Below are 19,692 nucleotides of genomic sequence, written 5' to 3' on the forward strand. Positions count from 1 at the left end.
GGTGCATCTCTGACAAACCCACATAGGGATGCCATATTCTCACCCTCTGAAGTGAGGCTGGCTCTATAAGATTATGACGTCATATGCATAAGATATATAACAAGATCTGATTGAATTTCTTTTTGGCATTAAGCATATGATAAATAGCAGAGGAAATAAAGAAGTTGTAAGCTTGTTGTAAGCAGGAGACAACCGTCCCTCTCTAGAGGTGTTGATAAAATAATTTTGTATTGCAAATCCTTACCCTTTCTTCAATAATCGTACATTGTTTTTTCTTTGCGATTGTCGTGTAGACATGGATATCTTTGGTCACATGCTGTTATCAAACTACGTTTTTTTCTTCTAAATTGATGAAAGAATTAGGATAATCTTACTTTGTTTTTGCTCTCCCCGGCGAAATTCTCCTTAACGTACATCTTGCCCGTGGCGAATTCCAAGGCGCCGTTGACACCATCTACGCAAAGTCGCCACCTCGCGTCGTCGGCTCCAACGCCGTAGATAACAGATCGAAATTCGTCGTTTGGGGCCTGATATCGTTTGCTGAGATTGACCACTCGCAGCTTGGTTATCCTCCAAATCATGTAATTGGCGATGATTCTTTGGCGAATAAAAAATAAGGTTAGTATACTATTGATTAAATTGCAATCATTTAATTCCTACAGATTTGAACTTTTGATTTGGGACGTTGTGGTCTAGTGGTTTACTATCGTCTTTCAGTCAGAAAGACGTGGATTCGAATCCCAAGTATGGCGTATTTTCCATCAGCAAGAAATGTATCCACATTGTGCTGCAATCAACCCAGGTGAGGTAAATGGGTTACAAATAGGGTTAACTCCTTGAAATGCACAAAGTGGCTCTTGCAGCTGGAGTTGTTAAAGCCGGAGTATCATATAGCGCCACTAAATAGGCAACTAGATAATCAGCGCCTCATATAGGCTATACATTATGATTACTCGATTAATTTTTTTTTTCTCGAAATTTGGTGTTGGTTGAGAGAGTCGAGCAAGAATGATATTCCGGACCTTTCGCATTTCCAAGGAGGAAACTCGCTACAACGCACCAACTCCATTCAGTTGAAAATGCAATGGAGAGCTAAGAGGCTTTTGTCGACAGTTGATGGACCGGGATAGCATCGGACAACAACATAATAATTGTTCTTCCGCGGCAAATCTTTGGATGATCTGCAGTCCCAGTCCACCAACCTTTGACCAAAGCCTCCTTGTGATTTTAATTGCATTTTCAAAGGAATCGATGCGTTGTAGAGAGTTTCCGCGTAGTAAAAGCGAAAACTGCCCCACTGAAATGAATGGATGCCTAAATAGACGAATAACTGGAGGATTGGGTAAACAAATGGATGTCGAAACAGAAAATATTACCGAATTGGAGTCCTCTCAATGAGTGCTATGACATCTGTAATAAATTCCGGTTCTCTGTTGTTAATAACTTCGTCATCTGCTAAGGGTTTACTCACATTCGGTAGCACTATATCAAAGAATCTTGTCCAGTTAACCTAGATATCAAAATAAATCATGACATTTATCACTCTTTGAAAGGGGTGTAATTTGTAAATCCCTCTCATTTCACTTTATTGATGAATGAGTATATAAAGCAAAAAAATCAATAGCTTAAGAAATAATAATTTGTAACCTTTAGGCTGCTTTTTTAAAGGTCAGGTCGAATAAATAAGAATATCTGTGACTTTAAATAGCATGATAATTCAGTTGTAGAGTTTGTTGACGGAAGATTGTTACTTAGTATTTTGTTTTAATGCAAACTACCCGTGCTACATGTAAATGTTAAGAAGACCTATTCATGTTTAAAAGGGTGATTATGAAATAGTTATATATGAGAGATATTTGGGAGAATAATTCTCAGCGCTGCTTTAAATGCAATTTGTAGGAGATTCTGAAAGGTGGCTCATAACAAACGGTTTATTGTTTGAAAAGTATTTTCTCGCAAACCTAGCTAGTTCAGTTCTTCAAACGGGCACCTACCTGAGGGTAGTCTTGAGTCAAGCCGGTAAGGGTTGTAGGATTATACAGGGCATCACTATCTCTTCTCTCCGACGGAGGTACAGTTATCTATGAAAAAATATATAGAGAAAATATATAGCATGGAATAAACTGTAGTATGATAAGTCCTAAAGAACGCGTACCTTTAAAATTCCAAGAAGCTAAGAAAAATTGAATTTGAAAACTGATAAAGAAATTACATCACTATCAGACTATATGGAAATGTGATAAGAAAAAAAGCGATACAAATTTTAGGGGTATAGACTCCATCATTTGACGTGAGAGTATAGCAGAAATGTGATATAAATGCTGAATAGCAGACTAGTGTAATGTAGGATAGCAATCGAACTATTGTGATCAAGTCCTCATTTATCGGAGTAGGTTTACCTATTTTAACCTTCACTCTGGTGCAATTCAATGTACGATCTACTATATAATTACCTTGAACTACTACGTCGCCAGTAAAAAGGTAGGAAATTGTGCATGTTATGATTGATATCGAAAAGACATTGTGTAAAAGCAGACATATATAAGAATATTCGACGAAAATCCACCACAGAATAATCAGTTATGAATCATATTTACGTAAGAAAAAATCCTATAAATATGACTGCACATGTATTAGCAGCTTCTCTACGATGTGTCTAAATGCCTCCAAATTGATATTTTAAGGGTTCGAGAAAGAATGACATTTTTTCTCAGAGTTGTGTATTTAATAAAGTGAAAGATGAAACATTAAATGAACAGGTAAAATTATTTTCAAATTTTCTGAGAAAAATAACATTTTGTGGAATTTTATTTGCGTGACAAAATGAGGAGCTGTCAGCATATGAACAAAAAATTGAAAATTTAAAAGAAAGAAAAAACATCACTTTGCTATTCCCAGTAATTCTTCATTATTTTGTTTTCCTATTTTTTCTGATTTTATCAAAACCAATCGAAGATAGGATAAACTTTCCCTTCAAAATGTTTTCTGATATACTTACATTGGCAAGTTCTGTCTCGAAAGCAAATACATCTCTCATCTCTAACTGAGCGATTTGTTCGTCTGCTCCGAGTAATGTAGCTATCGTCACCATAAGCTTAATATAGGCGTTTTGAACCTGTAGACAATAGAGGAATAGTCATTATCAAAATTATCATCTGCTGCACCCAACCCAGGAGTGGTAATTGCTCAATTTGGGCCATCTTCCGATTCGTTATCTAGATTTCAAGTGTCACTACTCATTTTTGTACATTGTCTTTATTGTATTTATTTTCATTTTTTGCCAAAATGATATGAAAAAAGAATCACAAACAAACTTGCAAAAAGCAAGTGTTGAGCGCTAAGCTAAAGTCAGAGTAATCATGGTGTTACATATAAGAATTGTACGAGCAATTCCATCCATTTATTTAGTATTTCCTCTTTAAGGATATTCATAGCATTTAATGATTAAGAATATTCCAGAATGTCTCAGTATAAAGCTTTGTTAGGCATGCCCATTTAATGAGGCTGAGTAATTTTTGTTATTTCTGGAATGTACAAAGATAGACAATACAGACTGCTAAACAATAGAGCCTGTCAGCAGTGGAAAATCACAATAGGATTAGCTATTTTGTTTACATTGTTTATTTCACCGAGGTCATTCAAGGGTCTTCTAGAATTGAACTGCTCTAAAACGAAGGAGAATGTTCGTTTTAAAGACAGTACTAGAAGCTTCCAGAATAGTGGAAATTTATATATATAAGCTGGCAGTTTCTTATATCAGATCAGAAGTCAGAGTTTCACACCAAAATTAAGGTCAGAGCATAGTTTATTTCCAACTGAAATACAACATTTATCTTCTGTGGAATTATTTGCACGCCATCAATAAACTGTTCAGTTTGCAGTTACTTTGAGAGAGGAATCCTCAGTTCTCATCTAGATAATCAACCTGTTTTAATGAACGCTTTTCAACCCATGGATTGCTGGAATTGACTGTTAATCATCATCAACATCGTCTTCGCAGACATTTCAACTCGTTACAGTGACTCTTATTCGGCTCTTATTATTCATCGTGTTTCAACATCAATTTCATCATTGTGGACATTAATTTAAGGAACCTTTGCCAGCCAACTTGGATATGTATATCATTTGGAATATACATTTGCGGACTAATCAGAACTGACACTTCAAGAGATGTAAGATTATTATTTTTGTTTTGTTTAGTGTATGATTGATCTATTTCCTGTAATGAAAAAAAAAGGAAATCAAATTTCAAACTAGATTTTCATTGTTATTTGTTGCATTATCGTAACAATGGTAATTCATAATTATGATGCATTAGTGTAGACCGCTGATAGACTTCTGATTAAGTAAGGGAAGCGCTATATAGTATGCAAGTATAATCATCATAATTATTCATATAAAAACGAGCACGATTTCATACGACCTATTTCTAATTGTGACATTCTGGTCTGACGCCAGTAATGTCATTTGTATTAAGCGTCCATTTAAGACCCGTAAAATTTGACAACACCACACATCATACACGTATTCATGGCAATGTGTATCCAAACATGGACCACAAATTATGCAGAGATTTATCTCAAGTCAATTCCAATGCATGTTTGAAGTTCGATTCACTCACCTTTTCATGTTTCTCTGTGTTCAAGAAATATTCTCGGCTAGAAATTCCAAGACTGGATTGGTCGATCTGAAAATAAACAAAATTACAAACCAAACTTCAATTAGTATCGAAGTGTATTTACTGGAATATTGTCTTACAATGCACACATTATCTGCTCAGAGAACGCAGACAACGTTACTAAAAACGGACATTGGGCGGATAAGACAGCCGAAATCCGTCTATTTGGAACGATTTTATATAATGTTTTTACTGTTAGCCATTTCACACAAAGTACGAACGGTCCATTCCCCAAAGGCTCAATGTATCATTCCCTAAAATCTGACTTAGAATGATTAATAATTTGTTATAAAATTGCATTAATGTTGTGTCGATTACTAGACTCTTTTGATATAATATTTAAAAAATCAATCATTCAGAGACCTTTGTTTTGATGAAAATGATTTATTTATGGTGAAAATCGTTAATTCTTTTTTTTTTAGTAAAGATTCCCGTACAGAGTACAAGTATATGGCACTTTCCCTGCGCGATGTTAGGAGTATTCAAGAACACAGTAAATATATTTAGAATGTCCGTCAAATGACAAAGAACAGCTGGGAGGACTAAGTCGAAAATTAGTGAACCGGAACGACAGTTTTGTCGCAACTTTCGGAGCTGACGAAAATTGCAAACAGAATGTCGTTTTTTCCAGAATCAATCAATGATTAAAATGCCGTTTAGGCGGCAGAACTTATACTCTCGGGTCTGATTATCAGAGTGGAGACAATGGCGAGGATTCGAACCCCAACCTTACGATCATGAGTCCAATGTTCTAACCACTAGACCACTGCTAACTCCTTACCTGTAAGATATATCTTGAAGCATTCTTATCGTCGACACCGATGTACGGTTCGATGAGCATGGAGTTGCTGTATTTGCTGACCAGCGTCCCTAGCAACCAGATGAAATCGAAGTCGGTATAATTCCATCGACCACCGTAGGTGTCTCCGAGAACCGGCCATCCCCCGAGACTGTGGAGAAGGTCGCGGATGGGCGCGTCGTCGAGCTCTTCTATTCTGGCTGATAAGGATAAGTGATAGTTCATACAGTAAAATAGGACAGGTAGAAGTTATAACAATTTCCTTTGCCAGAGATAAGAAAAAAGGTAAGACAATGTCCCCTTTCCTGGCAGTAGGCATATAATAAAAATAGTTTAGGAAACTATGATTAAAGGTAATTTAGAATATGGCAACTTACAGTACTTAAGGCACCAATATATTCAGAGATGATGAACATGATGAAGAAAGGGTAGGATGGGGGGTCGGGTGTTCTGACACTTTTTGAAGCCTTCTTTTTTGTCTTTATATTACACTAAAAATACGAATTCAATAGTTGTAATCATCTCCTATTTTGTTCTCTATAATATTTCCTGACATTTTGTACTAAAAATTGATAAAACTTCCCTTGTAAATTTGTCCAAATGACTTTCTAAAATTGATCGTCCGGACACACAACCTGTCCGGACACACAACAACTGGGTACATAGCCTATAGTGCCATGGAGCCTTATAATCGTTTAAGACAGTTTTGAAGTTTGAAGTGTTTAAAATCTTAAACAACGAGGTTTATTTGTTACTATTCAGTTTTCAATAAATTAATTGTTTACACTGTTAAACAACTATACTGTAAGGTTCATAAGTAAACATCGTTATATTTATTTTTCTTTCAGCGTTTTCACAGTGAATGATACGAGACATAATTGCTGTGATAAAAAAAATTACATGAAATAGGAAAATATAAGAAAACAATCTGGGCTCACCTGTATCTATACACGCTGAATAAAAGTGTTTGACTTTCTTCTCGGATTCTGTCTCACTAGGCTTTATATCTTCCTCAAATAAGGCTTGGAATAAGAAAAGAGAAAGTTTAAAGATAACCAATTGTCTGTGTAAGATTTAAGGATATACAAACAACAATCAGGCTATAATGTTCATAATACACGTTTTGAGAATGTAGTATTAGTACGTGTCATTACACGACAATTAATAGCGCCGGGGTACTGGCAGATTGAGTATCTTGGTGCGTATAAACATACATGTAATTACCTTTCAAGAAAAAAACTTATACTTTTATGTATGAAACATACTTTTAAATGTTGTCAGATGCTATAAAATAACTTTTTTCAGATGTCACTTTCATGTCCGAGCGGACACTGATAACTTGTCCTTATACTACAGAATGTCACTAGTGGCCGATCCAGGCTGCAAGTATTTTTAATGGGCCATATGTCGTTCATTCAGAAGTGGGGACCTCTTTTTTGGGCTTGTCAAATTTTACGCGGGACAAAATAACCTTCTTTTTTCAGTGAAAACCTTTTTTTTCAAATTTTTCTAGGGAAAATGTGCCCCTGTCTTTTTGAAAATCCTGGATCCGCCAATGAATGTCACTATAATGGTTGTATAATGGCGAAACTGAAAGGAAAAATTCTGACATCGGAAAAAAAAATCATTGTAAATCGGGTATAACATTTCAAAAGACGTGCAGATATGAATTTGATTACAACTAACCGTACTGGTTTGCGTGGTTACCTTTGAGTGTGATTTGTAGTTTATCTCTCAATATTGAAAATGATGAGAATGCACTTCTGTATTCTGGGATGACGTTCTTCTCAGTCCACCCACCGCAGGCATACTCAAAGAAATTATCACATGGTTTGACATCTGTGTTCATGTTATCTAAAAACGATGCAGCTATATTGTAAGTGAATGAGGAGATAGAAAACCATGAATATTAATGTATAGCTCACACGTACCAGGTTCATGCACTCACGAAAGCTTTAAAGTCTTGCCAAGTCGACTTATGAAAAGTTGAATTTCAACATCCCGAGATACGCTATCTGGCCACGTTATCCCGCCAGGTCGACTTACGAAAAGTCTCGCCAAGTTGTATATGCCGAGATATCTATCATATTATGGTTAGACCATAGTTTTTCCTGAAAAATCGATTTGCTTCTCAATGTTTACAAAGGACAATGGGCAAATTTCCTGTAAAAAAAATAAAATATGACCTTGATCTATTTCCAAATAGTTGAGGTTGATTGGATCAATCAACCTCAAATTAACTAATTGTTAAACGGGGCCCGGGTGGGTGTTTCATAAAGCTGTTCCTGAAGTTACGCCCAAGCTACGCACGAATGGCTCATGTACTCAGCCAGCTTCATAGGGATATATCATGTAGCACAAGAAAGGGTGGGTTACCAGTCGAGCGTAAAGTCATTCGTAGCTTCAAAACAGCTTTCTGAAACGGCCCCCTGGTGGTATGAACCGTCTTACCTGCTTTGATACAAGAGGGCGTTAGACATTGTTCTGGCTCAGGACACGGTGAGTGCTGATGATTGGTATATGATCGTAACTTCGTTGACAGATTATCTCGATCTGATGCGATTATAACTGATGGAATAAATAATAATGATAATAACAATAATAATAAGAAGAAGAAGAATAACATGATAATATGACATGACATGATAAAAGGCGTAATATACAGTGCGTATCAAAAAAAAGTTTACACTTTGAAAAAGCCCTGGGAATTAAAAAATCTAAAACATGAGGGTATTTTTTTCACATGTAATCTTGGGATTGGGTCTCATCTATCTAATGAAAGTATAAGTTTTGACAGAATGTTACACTTGAGTGAGCACTGTCCATTTTTGTAAAGCTCGCAGAAATCTGTTTGCGCAGAAATGCTCGTTTTCACGCTGTGTCAAGGGGAAAGGGCGAAATCAAACTTACCCTGCGAAACATTTCTCATACATTTCCCTTGCACTTTTAGTCAATAGAAATAAAATGGATACATTCATTTTGTAATACATTTTGTAACAATTTTGCCACCCAAATTGAAATGTCAACACTTAATAAGCACAATATTTACCCTTTTTGTGCCAGCTAGATCTCAGGACATAACTGAACCTAAACAAAGGTTTATATCAGACATCTCCAGCATTTTAGACTAAGTTTTTATCATTTAAAGTGGGTTTACATTTTATTTTTCATTTAATACTTGTTTCTCCTCATTTTCCCCAAGCTTGACAATGATTAACAAAATGAAATCAAGCCTAAGCCACTTCATGTAAATCACAGCTCAGTGTAAAGCAAATGTCGTCACGATGGCCTAGGTGTGTGGGAGTGGGGTGGGGCGTAATGCACTCTTCGAAGTGTTTTGGACAAGGAAACGATTTTAAAAAGGTAAAAGATATCTTCAAATCAATTTTACTAGCTAAATACCACGTGTTCTTCATGATTAAGGTCTACTTTTATTCACAAAAATATTTCAAAGCTCTGCGCAAATCATTTTTCACTAATTTTTCAAAAGTAAGTGGTGCTCACTCAAGCGGAAATATTTTTCAACAGTTATATCGTCATTTGCTTAAAGGGATCTGTACCAATGTTAAAACGTGGAAAAATCTTCAGGATATTACAAATATAAAATTTTACAGGATTTTGTCTAAGTGTAAACTTTTTTTTGATACGCACTGTATAAAGTAGGGGACACGCAATAAGTTCTGTAACGGAAATTTACGAACGAGCGAGATTTCAATTACGGTACTCTCGCTAGAATATGATTGTTCATTGATTGCAATATTCATTTATTTATTTGGGGGGTTGCAACTAATAGCAGGTGCCAATCTAGCTAAATCTGGAAGAGCACTGTGCGGTTTTAATTAGTGATTATTTAATCCTATGAATCCTTATGATAACAATGTTAATTTCTGTCAGATTTTGTACTTCCTTAATCCCCCCCCCAAAAAAAAATAATAATAATAATAAAACGAAGTCACCAGGTTCTCACGTTTATGCTACGGTCACACAAATGAAGCAGACTCCAAACCGACTGATGGTATACCATTCTATACAAAGCGATAGCTTTGATCGGTCTGGAATCGGTTTCAGTAGTGTGACTGTATTATACGGACCGCTGTTTATATGTGACAGTGATTCAATAATTCAATTTATCAGCAAAACTGTTCAATTTCAACTGTTCAATTCAATTTATCAGCAAAATAATTCAATATTCATTTTGCTACCAGTGCTGTAAAAGTATTTGTAAGGAATATTCGTAGTCTGGTGCCTTTTTATCGTGCATTAAGTCTAGAGTAATTTCATTTTAACAATAACAATAATAATAACAACAATAATAACAAAAACAACAACGATAACAACAACAACAAATATAACACTTATACAATGTGTGCAAGCGCTGCAAATACTATTACTCCGGCTTTTAATAGTGCGGCAACTCTGACATGTCTGATCGAGCACGCGAGCATTCAATGAATTCCTTCCTACCGGATACCCATTTACTCCACCTGGGTGGAGGATGGCAAATACAGTCATGACATATACAGTCATGACGAAAGTAAACATACCGGTTGCTACGATGAGGCCCACGCTGATGAGAGCCAAGACGACGACGATGACCACCAGATTTCTCGTGATGACCCCGGGTGTTTTCCTTTTGACCGCAGACTCATCAACGGCGAGTTTGGCCTGACTACTCGTCATGTCTCCGTTCAGCACCATTTAATCCGATCTGGACATGCACAAAAAAAAATGAAGATTGGCTTTTAAAAAAAGACATTAAAACAATGATAATGGTATGATATCACTAATACTGGTTAATACAGTTGAATAGAAGAAACTGTACGAGATGGAAAAACGATTTGAGTCAATATTATCTTCTAGTAGATTTAATGACGATGAAGGTGATTTATTAATCTTCAAAATTCCTTTCCAAAAAAATTATTCAAATTAAATATTGCATAGCTTGCTTTCAATTCATAATTAAGAATAAACAAATGGTACAAACATGCTGATTTTGTCGACAAAAATATGCAAAATACAGTGTAAAGTAGAGATACGTAAATGACTGTGGATATGATGATTTGGTTATGATGATGATGATGATGATGACGATAATGATGATGATAAAAATTATGTTGATATTGATGATGATGATGATGATGGTGACGATGATGATAATGATGGTGACGATGATGATAAATGATGATGAAGATGATGATGGTGACGATGATGATAATGATGGTGACGATGATGATAAATGATGAAGATGATGATGATAATGATGATGACCATGAAGAGGCCTAAACCAATAGCAAACAATTGCCCGTTTGCTGTTATTTCTGCATTCAAATAATTAATCAAGTACATGTAAAAATACATTTGCATGTACAATGTACTGTACACTAAGGATGGATTCATAACAGTGACAACATAGTTGTAATAAAGAATACAAAACACGAATGTAAAGTATACACTTTACTTTCAAAACATATGTTATGTAATTAATGACCTCAGGACACAATTTCCTTAAGCGGTCAAGCTTGAAATTAAAGAAAGTCGTCACATTATGACGGGATGAAATAACACCTTTGTTGATAATCATTCGAAACTTAGAAACGGAGATATATACATATATAAAAAATAAATAAATAAAGAGGAAGCTGTCAGATATCAAGAAGATGAATAAGAAACGAAGCAGGAAATGGAGGAGGAAGAAAAGAAGAAGTGAAAAGAAGGACAAACGATAAGGGAAGGAGGAAATAAAAGGATGATGGGAAATTAGAAAAGGAGGGAATGACGAAGAAGCAGAATAGAAAGAAGGACAAACAATTAAAGATCAAAAGGAAGGAAATAAAAATTAAGGCTAATAAGAAACAAAAAGGAAGGAAGGGCGGAAGAAAAGAGAATAAAACAAAGCTGCAAGACACAAAGAGATTGTAAAATATGCTCCGAAATAAGAAAGCAGAATCGTAAAATCTTCATTTCCATCTTCTTTTCTAAACACGTGCAATGTTTTATGCAAGACATATATGGTTCTTTAAAATAATTCTCACCGTGCATAAAGAACAATGTCGGAACGCAATTTGCCCGCGCAACTGCAAAATGATTGAATTTTCTGTCGCTTTCGGTGTTGATGACATGATATAATTGAATAAAAGAGTCGCATTCGATCATTTCTGCTTGGCTAGCTAACACACAGGCTGCCTTAGACATGTGAAAAATCAGTGCTGACAATATAGATGACCGTGCTTTCTCATGTCTACATCACATCAGCATCTCTTTTTTGTCCAGCGTTTTCTTTCAAACACCATTCCGTAAAGAAGAATAACAAGGCACAAATCACCCAAGACTATAAAACAAGTGAGGATTTGGTGTAAATGGTGGCGGATTTGTGATAATTGATGCCTCTTTCGGGCTTTAATCATCAGGGAATGGCTCGAGGGGATGTTTTGGGAAAATCAAACTTTTCCACGAAATCTCACGTTTATCAAAGATTTTCTATCGCTTTAGAGGAAAAATAAATGTGTCAAATTCAAAGATTCCCTTACACCTGTAGTCTGGAGGAGCCCAGACAGAGAATGAATGTCTGTCTGTCTCTCTCTTTCTCTCTTGAATCGTGTTTGTTAAGTTGAATAACAATTGAATCACGATTTTTGAGCAATTTCCTTTGGTCTAAATTCAAATCTTCAAATGATATATCCTTTTATTTTTTCAGCAAAATATAGTGATACCAATGATAGGGAAATAAAGATATCCATCCAAAAACATTTGATAAGAATGTAATGTGCAAATCTCCAAGGAAAAGTCCATGCGTGTGTGTAGGTGGGTGTTGCGAGAGTCTGCGAGGGTGAGGGTGTGTTTGTGTGGGTGAGGTTACGTGTGTGTGTGTGTGTGTGTGTGAGGGTGTGTGTGTGCGTCTAGACTGCGTATGTCCTCCTTTAAGTTGCTTGTTAAGAACTTTTGGTTTGGAAAAGTGAAATGAACGAAGGTGTCTTACGAAAAAGAAGATTAGCAGGAGTTAATTTCTTAGTGATTGATTTTTAGGTAATTTTATTAACTTTTTAATAACTATTTAAATATGTAGAAACAATATCCATGTTTAATTTCACTTTCATATTGTTCATTAATTATCATATGTATGATTTATTGTAATAAATGCCATGTTTTAAGAGGAAGAAATGAAATGTCATTTAAAAAGGTGTCCTTTGTACCATGGTATGTGTGGATAAAAAGAGCAAAGAGATAGGTGGCCAATATTGGGTTTGTAGTGATGTGGGTGTGGGTGTATGTGTGTTTAAAGTATGATGGTCGTGTGGGGGGCAGAATAGCGTCTGGGGTTGAAAGTGACGCAATTTTAGCCTGGGCGCTTATTATACGCCTCTCTCAATTATTCAAATGACATGACCCGGATGTGCTAATGCTGATTAACGCTCTTACTACAGTTCCTTGTTCTAATCAGTGGAGTATCTAGGTGGGTGGGGGCAGCACATACCCACCCATGGCATGCAGCAAAAATGAGTGGCAAATGTATTTTGGCATACTTCATCCTAATAGTTCGTATTCCATATTTCATAACTCGATGAACCACTATGAGATGAGTTGAATTCGGAGCTGTGAGACCAAAATGGAGGGGAATCAAGGGGGTAGTTCGCGCGATGTTTCACTTGGGAAAGTTCTTGTCATAATTAACGCCACTATCACCCCCCCCCCCCCCACACACACACACACACACAATTCCCCCGCGTAGAAATGATAACTCGCTTTTATAGCTTTACGAGCATTGAACCTCAAACAACCCTGTCTATTTATAAAGTTCAGGGTCAAAGCAAAAATTGACGTTTTGCAAAGAGCGGGAAAAGCTAAATGGTCATAAATCTATCATCTGTTTGCAAAAACTCCCTAAATTTGTTTGGTCGTTCCAGCACGGATGAGGTATTTTATTTCATTTATTTTTCAGAATTTCTCAATTTTTATTCTCTCACTCTCTCTCTCTCTCTCTGTCCTAAATGGTTTACTAAGTAAGGATCGGAGACCGATGAACCGAATGAACCTCAGACCGGTTTAAAATGTCAAGCTGTGAAGAAAAGATATTGTAGCCAACAGAATATTCGCATGCAGGTGTTTGAGGTTGTCAAAACAGGACCTTTTCTGACCCCACATCACCATTGGCCATTTGATTTTTGACAGGATAACCGACGAAAGTGCTAACTAAATCGGTATTATAGAATGAAACTGAAGTAAGATTGTATCAACGGTGATTCGATATTAGTGATGATAAACAAATGAATTGTAACTTCAGATGGTTTGTTCAGATTCAATTTGCTAAGATGGGGGTAAGTATTATATCTTAAATTAACACAAAAGTATGAGTATATGTTTCAACGGAGCACAACAAATAATTTGGGTCCCAAATGTCAAATCATCAGAGAAAAAATATTATGTTTTGGGAGAGTGTCTGAGGAATTATTGGATCAATTATTGGCATTATCATGATTTTCCTTCACTGGATCCGTATACATTTCAGATTGTTAGCAAATTCCCCCAAGTAACTCACAAATTTATGTTCTACGCTCTACTACAACACATCTTTGTTCATCAATGTAAAGAGGATCTACCGTATCTATATACATGCACAGTCAAAAGGTGAGTGTGCGGGAGGGAGTGTTAACTGCATGTAAACTAAAAGGTGTGCGCGTGGGAAGGTAGATGTACGCCAAGTAAAATGTAAGTGTGTGGGGTAGGTGCACGCCAAGTAAAAATTGAGTGTGTATTGGGTTAACAACACACCAAGTGAAATTTGTGTGTGTATGTGTGAGAGGGCCGTGTGTGTGTTTGTGATAGCTACACATCAAGTAAAATGTGTGTGGGGGATTATAACCGGCACGCCAAGTAAAAGTTTTGTATGGGGCGAGCTGCATGACAAGTGAAGTGTGTTGGTTTAGAAGCACGCCATGTAAAAAAAAGAGTGTGTGGGTGTGTGTGAGAGGGGGACTAGCTAAACACCAAGTGAAATGTGAGCTTGTGGGGTAAACTGCACTTCGTAAATAGGTGAATGTATATGGAGGGTTTAACAGCACATTAAGTAAAACATGCGTGTGTGTGTGTGTAATGTGAGGGTGGATGGGTAACTATACACGCTAAGTAAAAGGGGAGTGTGCGCGGGGGGAGGTGAGTGTGTGTGGGAGGGTAGCTGCACATCAAGTAAAATGAGAGTATGTGAGTGAGAGGGTAGCTGCGCGGCAAGCGATAGGAAAGTGTGTGTGAGGGGGCGAAATTGTACAAATCTTTCACTCAAAAAAAAGGTCATCGACCAGATATTGGAAAAGGTTTCTAGCAAAGGGGTTCCATTACGGCATTTGTCAACCCCATTCACAGTGATAGAAAAGTATGATGTATAATATCAAAGGTGCAAGCTGAACCTATTTTATCTCAGTGTGTACCCACTGTTTCGTACAATGTTATTAGCGAGTTCTTGCAATTGGAACGGGGACGGATTCTGCAACATAGTAAACCTAATGAAAATGCCCGTCAAATCACAATGAACAGCTAGGAGATTTTTGTGGAAATTGGTGAACCGGTACTCACAGCAGATCGTCCTAAAACCTCGGAGCTGACAAAAAAGTTGCAAATACATCGTTTGTCCATGCAGCGTCCAGGACGACACTGCTGTTTTTGATTCGCCAATTTTAGACAAGTGATCCGTTTTCATGAAGGGCTTTTTTCAATAGATTCTCAACGTTTCAGAAAGCGTCTGCGAATGGTGCGAACACCCCCTATCATTCAGCCATCCCCTCCCTTCCGTTCTCATCATCACGCCCAAATGTGCCACAACAATGGTGGATGTAACCAGAAGGTTTCGACTCAACTGATTAAAATCAAGACTGACAACACACACATTTAACCATGAACTCTGACCCTGCTAGTTAACCTTTTATGACTTCTTAAACCCAGTTACAACACGGTACATAGCTAATTGGTATAGGTTCTTATCAGGGAATGGTTATTACATCCATGGTCTCACTAGGCCTATAGAGGAGGAAGAAGCACCATTCGTTCAAAAAGGACTTCATTAGGCCTGCTACTACATCCATGGCAAAGGCGAGATACATGTAGTTTGTAGAGAGATGGTCTCACAAACTGGTGACCATTCAGTAGCAGGGCCCCATCTTACAAAGAGTTACGATTGAACCGATCAATCGCAACTATGGACAGCCAGCAACGTCAACATCTATTATGCATGATTGTTCAAAGTATTTTCTAGCTATGATGTTTATTCATGCATTCATTGTTTTCTTGAAAATTCACTGTGCTTCACTTTGCATACAAAGGACATTGTGAAAAATTTTCGTAGAAAAAATTATGACATTGATGGATTTCGATAGAGCTCCGATTGATCGGATCAATCGTAACTCTTTGAAATACAGGGCCCTGATCTAGCTTGTTGCTAAGAGGGGAGTGATCAAGCAAAATCAAAGGGTCGTCACTCCGAAATGAAGACATTGTGGGTTCTTCTCTTTTACCTGACGTTCTGCTTCCTAAATCCCCGTACGTAGATCCACCACCCGTCTCTTTCTCTGTTTCCTTTCTTTCTTTTTTTCTTTATTTATTTGTAGTTTTATTTATACAGTGGCATTGTCAGTTTCAAAACTGCTTTCCACGACGGCCCTGTCATAAAATACAATTTTCTATAATTAATATAATTGAATCAGGGAGCCCACGGAGGGGGTTAAAACCACCTAACCCCCCCCCCCCGGTTTGATACCAAAGTTGGTGTCCTAGTACCCTTTCGGTACTTGTGGTAAGGCATTTATCCTAATTTAAGTCTCTCTGAGAGGAGCCGTTCGTGCTTTTTAGTAATCTGGTTTAACAAAAGTCACCAGTTACAGTGACCACGCAAAAGACCCAAATAATTATGCCTCGAAATGATGTTTAAACTCTTTCGCGTATGAACCACTGGAACTTTAAACGAAATGATTAGTAGACAAAGTCGTAATTAGATTATCAGCATTAGCTGGAATTGTAATTGGACTAGAAGACGTTGCAACAGACCTGGGCGATAGACCAGGAATCTTTGGACCAAAGCATTATCGAACAACGGTTACTTGGCGAAATGGTTTTTAGAAGACATGACAATAAAGTAAATAGATCAAATGGATACTGGACGAAATGGCCTCATCAAAGAAATGATAACAGACCAAACGCTAATTGGACGATCGAACCGTTGTTGGACGAGATGGTGTTAGACGAGTTGGCAATCAGAGCAGATGGCAATGGACCAAATAGGAATCTATAAAGAAGTGATTCAACCGAATGAAACGAACTTGATAAAACAGTGAATGGCAAAAACATCGACCTCGAAGTACATCGTAATGCAATAAAAGGCAACATCGCACAAAGACAATGATGTTCTTCTGTTTTAGCATTACGATTATGGATTGGCGGTGTTCTTCGTCAAAAAGTATGTCAAAGGAAAAGGTCAACAAAAAACATACAATCAGGTAAACAATCCCATGCTATGAGTGTGCCCTATCTCAAACAAGAATGAAATGCATCAGATTTATTACATTATTTATTATTCTTACATCCACTTAAACTTACAATTTGTTAAGACCATGACAGTGAAAAGGACACAGATTTGAACACTAAATCATAGCGGCTGCGACGGTGTTGCCGAATAACAATAACGCATGATATGATTTGTTTTGAAAGAAAGGTTTGAAAAGATGTTACATATACCACCGCGTGTGGTATCGAGCTCATATTTAAGTACTATCCACCAGGATGACTGATCTGAGTTACAGGTTGCCAATATAACTTTGATCCATGCATATTAGATGAATCAGGTTTTGTGATAATTACTTCCGTCCACCATGCCTGGCATAATATTTTAGATATGATACTTTCGAATGGTAACACATTAGGTATATTTACATGTATTTTGCATATTTTCCTATTTGATCAATGAGTATCGATTTAAATTTATTTATGATATACTTTGTTACAAATATGACTACATTAAAATTTGTTCGTAGTACTAACTTATGTTTACCTTGTTATTGATGATTTTGTTTGAAATGTAAACTTTTGCAATTCGGCTTTTGTCGCAAAGAAAGTATTTTTATTAAACCATTTTTAATTGAATTGAATTGCTTTCCATTTTTGTCAGAGCCCGCAAAAAGTATATTTAATTACATTTTCGAGTCTTTCTTATCTCGAGAATCAGTTTCACGATGTCATAATAACACTACATCATTAAATACATCTCCATTTCACAATTCTGGTCCATACCACCTTGTTGTATGTCAGCTTCCTTCATTTCTAAAAGGGAATATAATTTTTAACTTTAAAGAGTTAGTTTCACCTCGTTGTGGAAACAAAAATGATACAGCACAGCAACGTTACATTTGCCATAATTATGAGTAGAAATATAATCAATGAGCTAACAATCCTATGTTATTTTTCGTTTATATACAATCAAATTGATTCAATATTTACACATTTTCCATGAATTACAGCCCTTCCTTGTCAAATTGACTATTTAAGAAGACAATAAATGAGGTACTTTCAGGTCACCAAGCGGCATCTTCAGAATAGGTTTACTTGGCTATTCTCTCTAAATACTGGGAGCATTTCTACTTCACTTTTATCATCAACACCTTCATCATCACCATCATCATCGTCATCATCATCATCCTCGTTGTCATCATCGTTGTCGGTCACAATCTCATCACTGAAGTTTTTTAACATCCCTTTCCTACCATACAATAAGAATAATCCGCTTTTATATAGCGCTTAATACATCGGAACGACGTGTCTAAGCGCTTTACAGATATATTATTACCCCGGTCATCGGATTCAATCAGTCATTCCCGCACACAATGTTTGCACATCCTCCACTCCATGGGGAGTATTCCAGTCAGTCGCCGGTGAGGCGCACACAGTACTGGACAAGCTACAATGTCTTTCACATCCGACCGGGTACCCATTTAGCACCTGGGTCGAGAGTGGCAAACTGTGGATTAACGCCTTGCCAAAGGACGCCAGACCGTGGTGGGATTCGATCACACGACCCTCTGTTTACAAGGCGAGAGTCAGAACCACTACACCATGGCTCTTCCACGCCTTCTATGTCTTCTTCATTCCTGTCGGAAAATATAACTTTGCTTGACAAAAAATATAATCAATCTCAACTTCACATTGATTGATGAGTACAATGCCGCTTATCTCCTTGAAAAATTAAACAACGCCCTTATCATCAGTATGACCATTACGATGAAAACCACGAACTCTTCGATGTATCTTGCACCCTAGAATGGGGCCTACCTGTATAAATGGTATTAAGTATCTTCTTGTGGCGAGGCATACAAATTGCATAATTATGATGATGAAGTCTAGTTATCTACAAGATCAATTGTCTTCCTGTTCCTGAACTGGGAAGTGTTTTTTTTTTCTTCTTCTCCGTTCTTGCTTGATCAAATAATTTCAAACCTGGCTGAGTCTCGGAGGTATAATTGTATTTCTCCATTTCCGCGGGTTTTTTTTTTTACATCGATGTACTTCTCTTATGACACTCGCTCTACGAAAGATTACGGCATATATCGTTGCCATTCACCCATCATTGCATAGCCATTCAATATAAAGCTTTGCACAAGCACACATTTTTCAACCATTTATTATTTATTACTGGTATTTATCTTGTAATGTAGACACTATAAAAAGTATTAAATTCTTGATTAAAAACAATTTTAAAAAATCCCATTTCGTCTTTTTATTTCATGTCTTATTTCGTTTGTTTGTCCAACGAATACACTATGTTGTTCTTTGTCATATCATGATTTAATTCAAAAGAACATACATAATGATATGTATCTAAAAAAATAAACTTATTTTATAAGATTGTGAACAACATAGACAATAATGGGCTGGCATGTACTCCTTAAGTACAATTACTAACTGTTCTAAATCCTACTTAGCCCCGACACCACTCATTTTATGTCATGACCAAGTGAGTAACTTTGCAAATTTTATTATTGAACAATTACTTGTTATTTGTGTTGCGTTAGATTAAGACGTACATCTCTAATCCAAACTACATTGGGGATACGAATGGATAAAGAGACTCGAGGTTCGAACAATTTTTATTTCTTTCGGATGGTTTCGTGAAAGGTCGGTCCCAGACGTGAATAATCTTATCTGATTGATACATGTCTAAACAAAGAATAATAAATGAATGAAT

The 19,692-nt window shown here is 36.7% G+C and overlaps 1 protein-coding gene across 1 annotated transcript in view; it reads right to left on the minus strand.

The window, feature by feature from the left end:
* The window catches only part of LOC129276187 (neprilysin-1-like), a 47,611-nt gene that overhangs the window by 11,015 nt on the left and 16,904 nt on the right, over positions 1–19,692 (minus strand). The window contains exons 2-11 of the mRNA XM_054912605.2: positions 10,022–10,185; positions 7,929–8,045; positions 7,185–7,346; positions 6,416–6,499; positions 5,460–5,677; positions 4,622–4,687; positions 2,999–3,115; positions 1,995–2,081; positions 1,377–1,510; positions 375–597 (exon numbers count right to left, since the gene is read on the minus strand). Coding sequence (XP_054768580.2) covers positions 375–597; positions 1,377–1,510; positions 1,995–2,081; positions 2,999–3,115; positions 4,622–4,687; positions 5,460–5,677; positions 6,416–6,499; positions 7,185–7,346; positions 7,929–8,045; positions 10,022–10,175 — 1,362 coding nt within the window. The 5' untranslated portion in view covers positions 10,176–10,185. The remainder of the gene's footprint in view (positions 1–374; positions 598–1,376; positions 1,511–1,994; positions 2,082–2,998; positions 3,116–4,621; positions 4,688–5,459; positions 5,678–6,415; positions 6,500–7,184; positions 7,347–7,928; positions 8,046–10,021; positions 10,186–19,692) is intronic.

The sequence above is a fragment of the Lytechinus pictus genome, chromosome 14 (genome assembly GCF_037042905.1).
Source record: "Lytechinus pictus isolate F3 Inbred chromosome 14, Lp3.0, whole genome shotgun sequence".
Classification (NCBI taxonomy): Eukaryota; Metazoa; Echinodermata; class Echinoidea; order Temnopleuroida; family Toxopneustidae; genus Lytechinus; species Lytechinus pictus.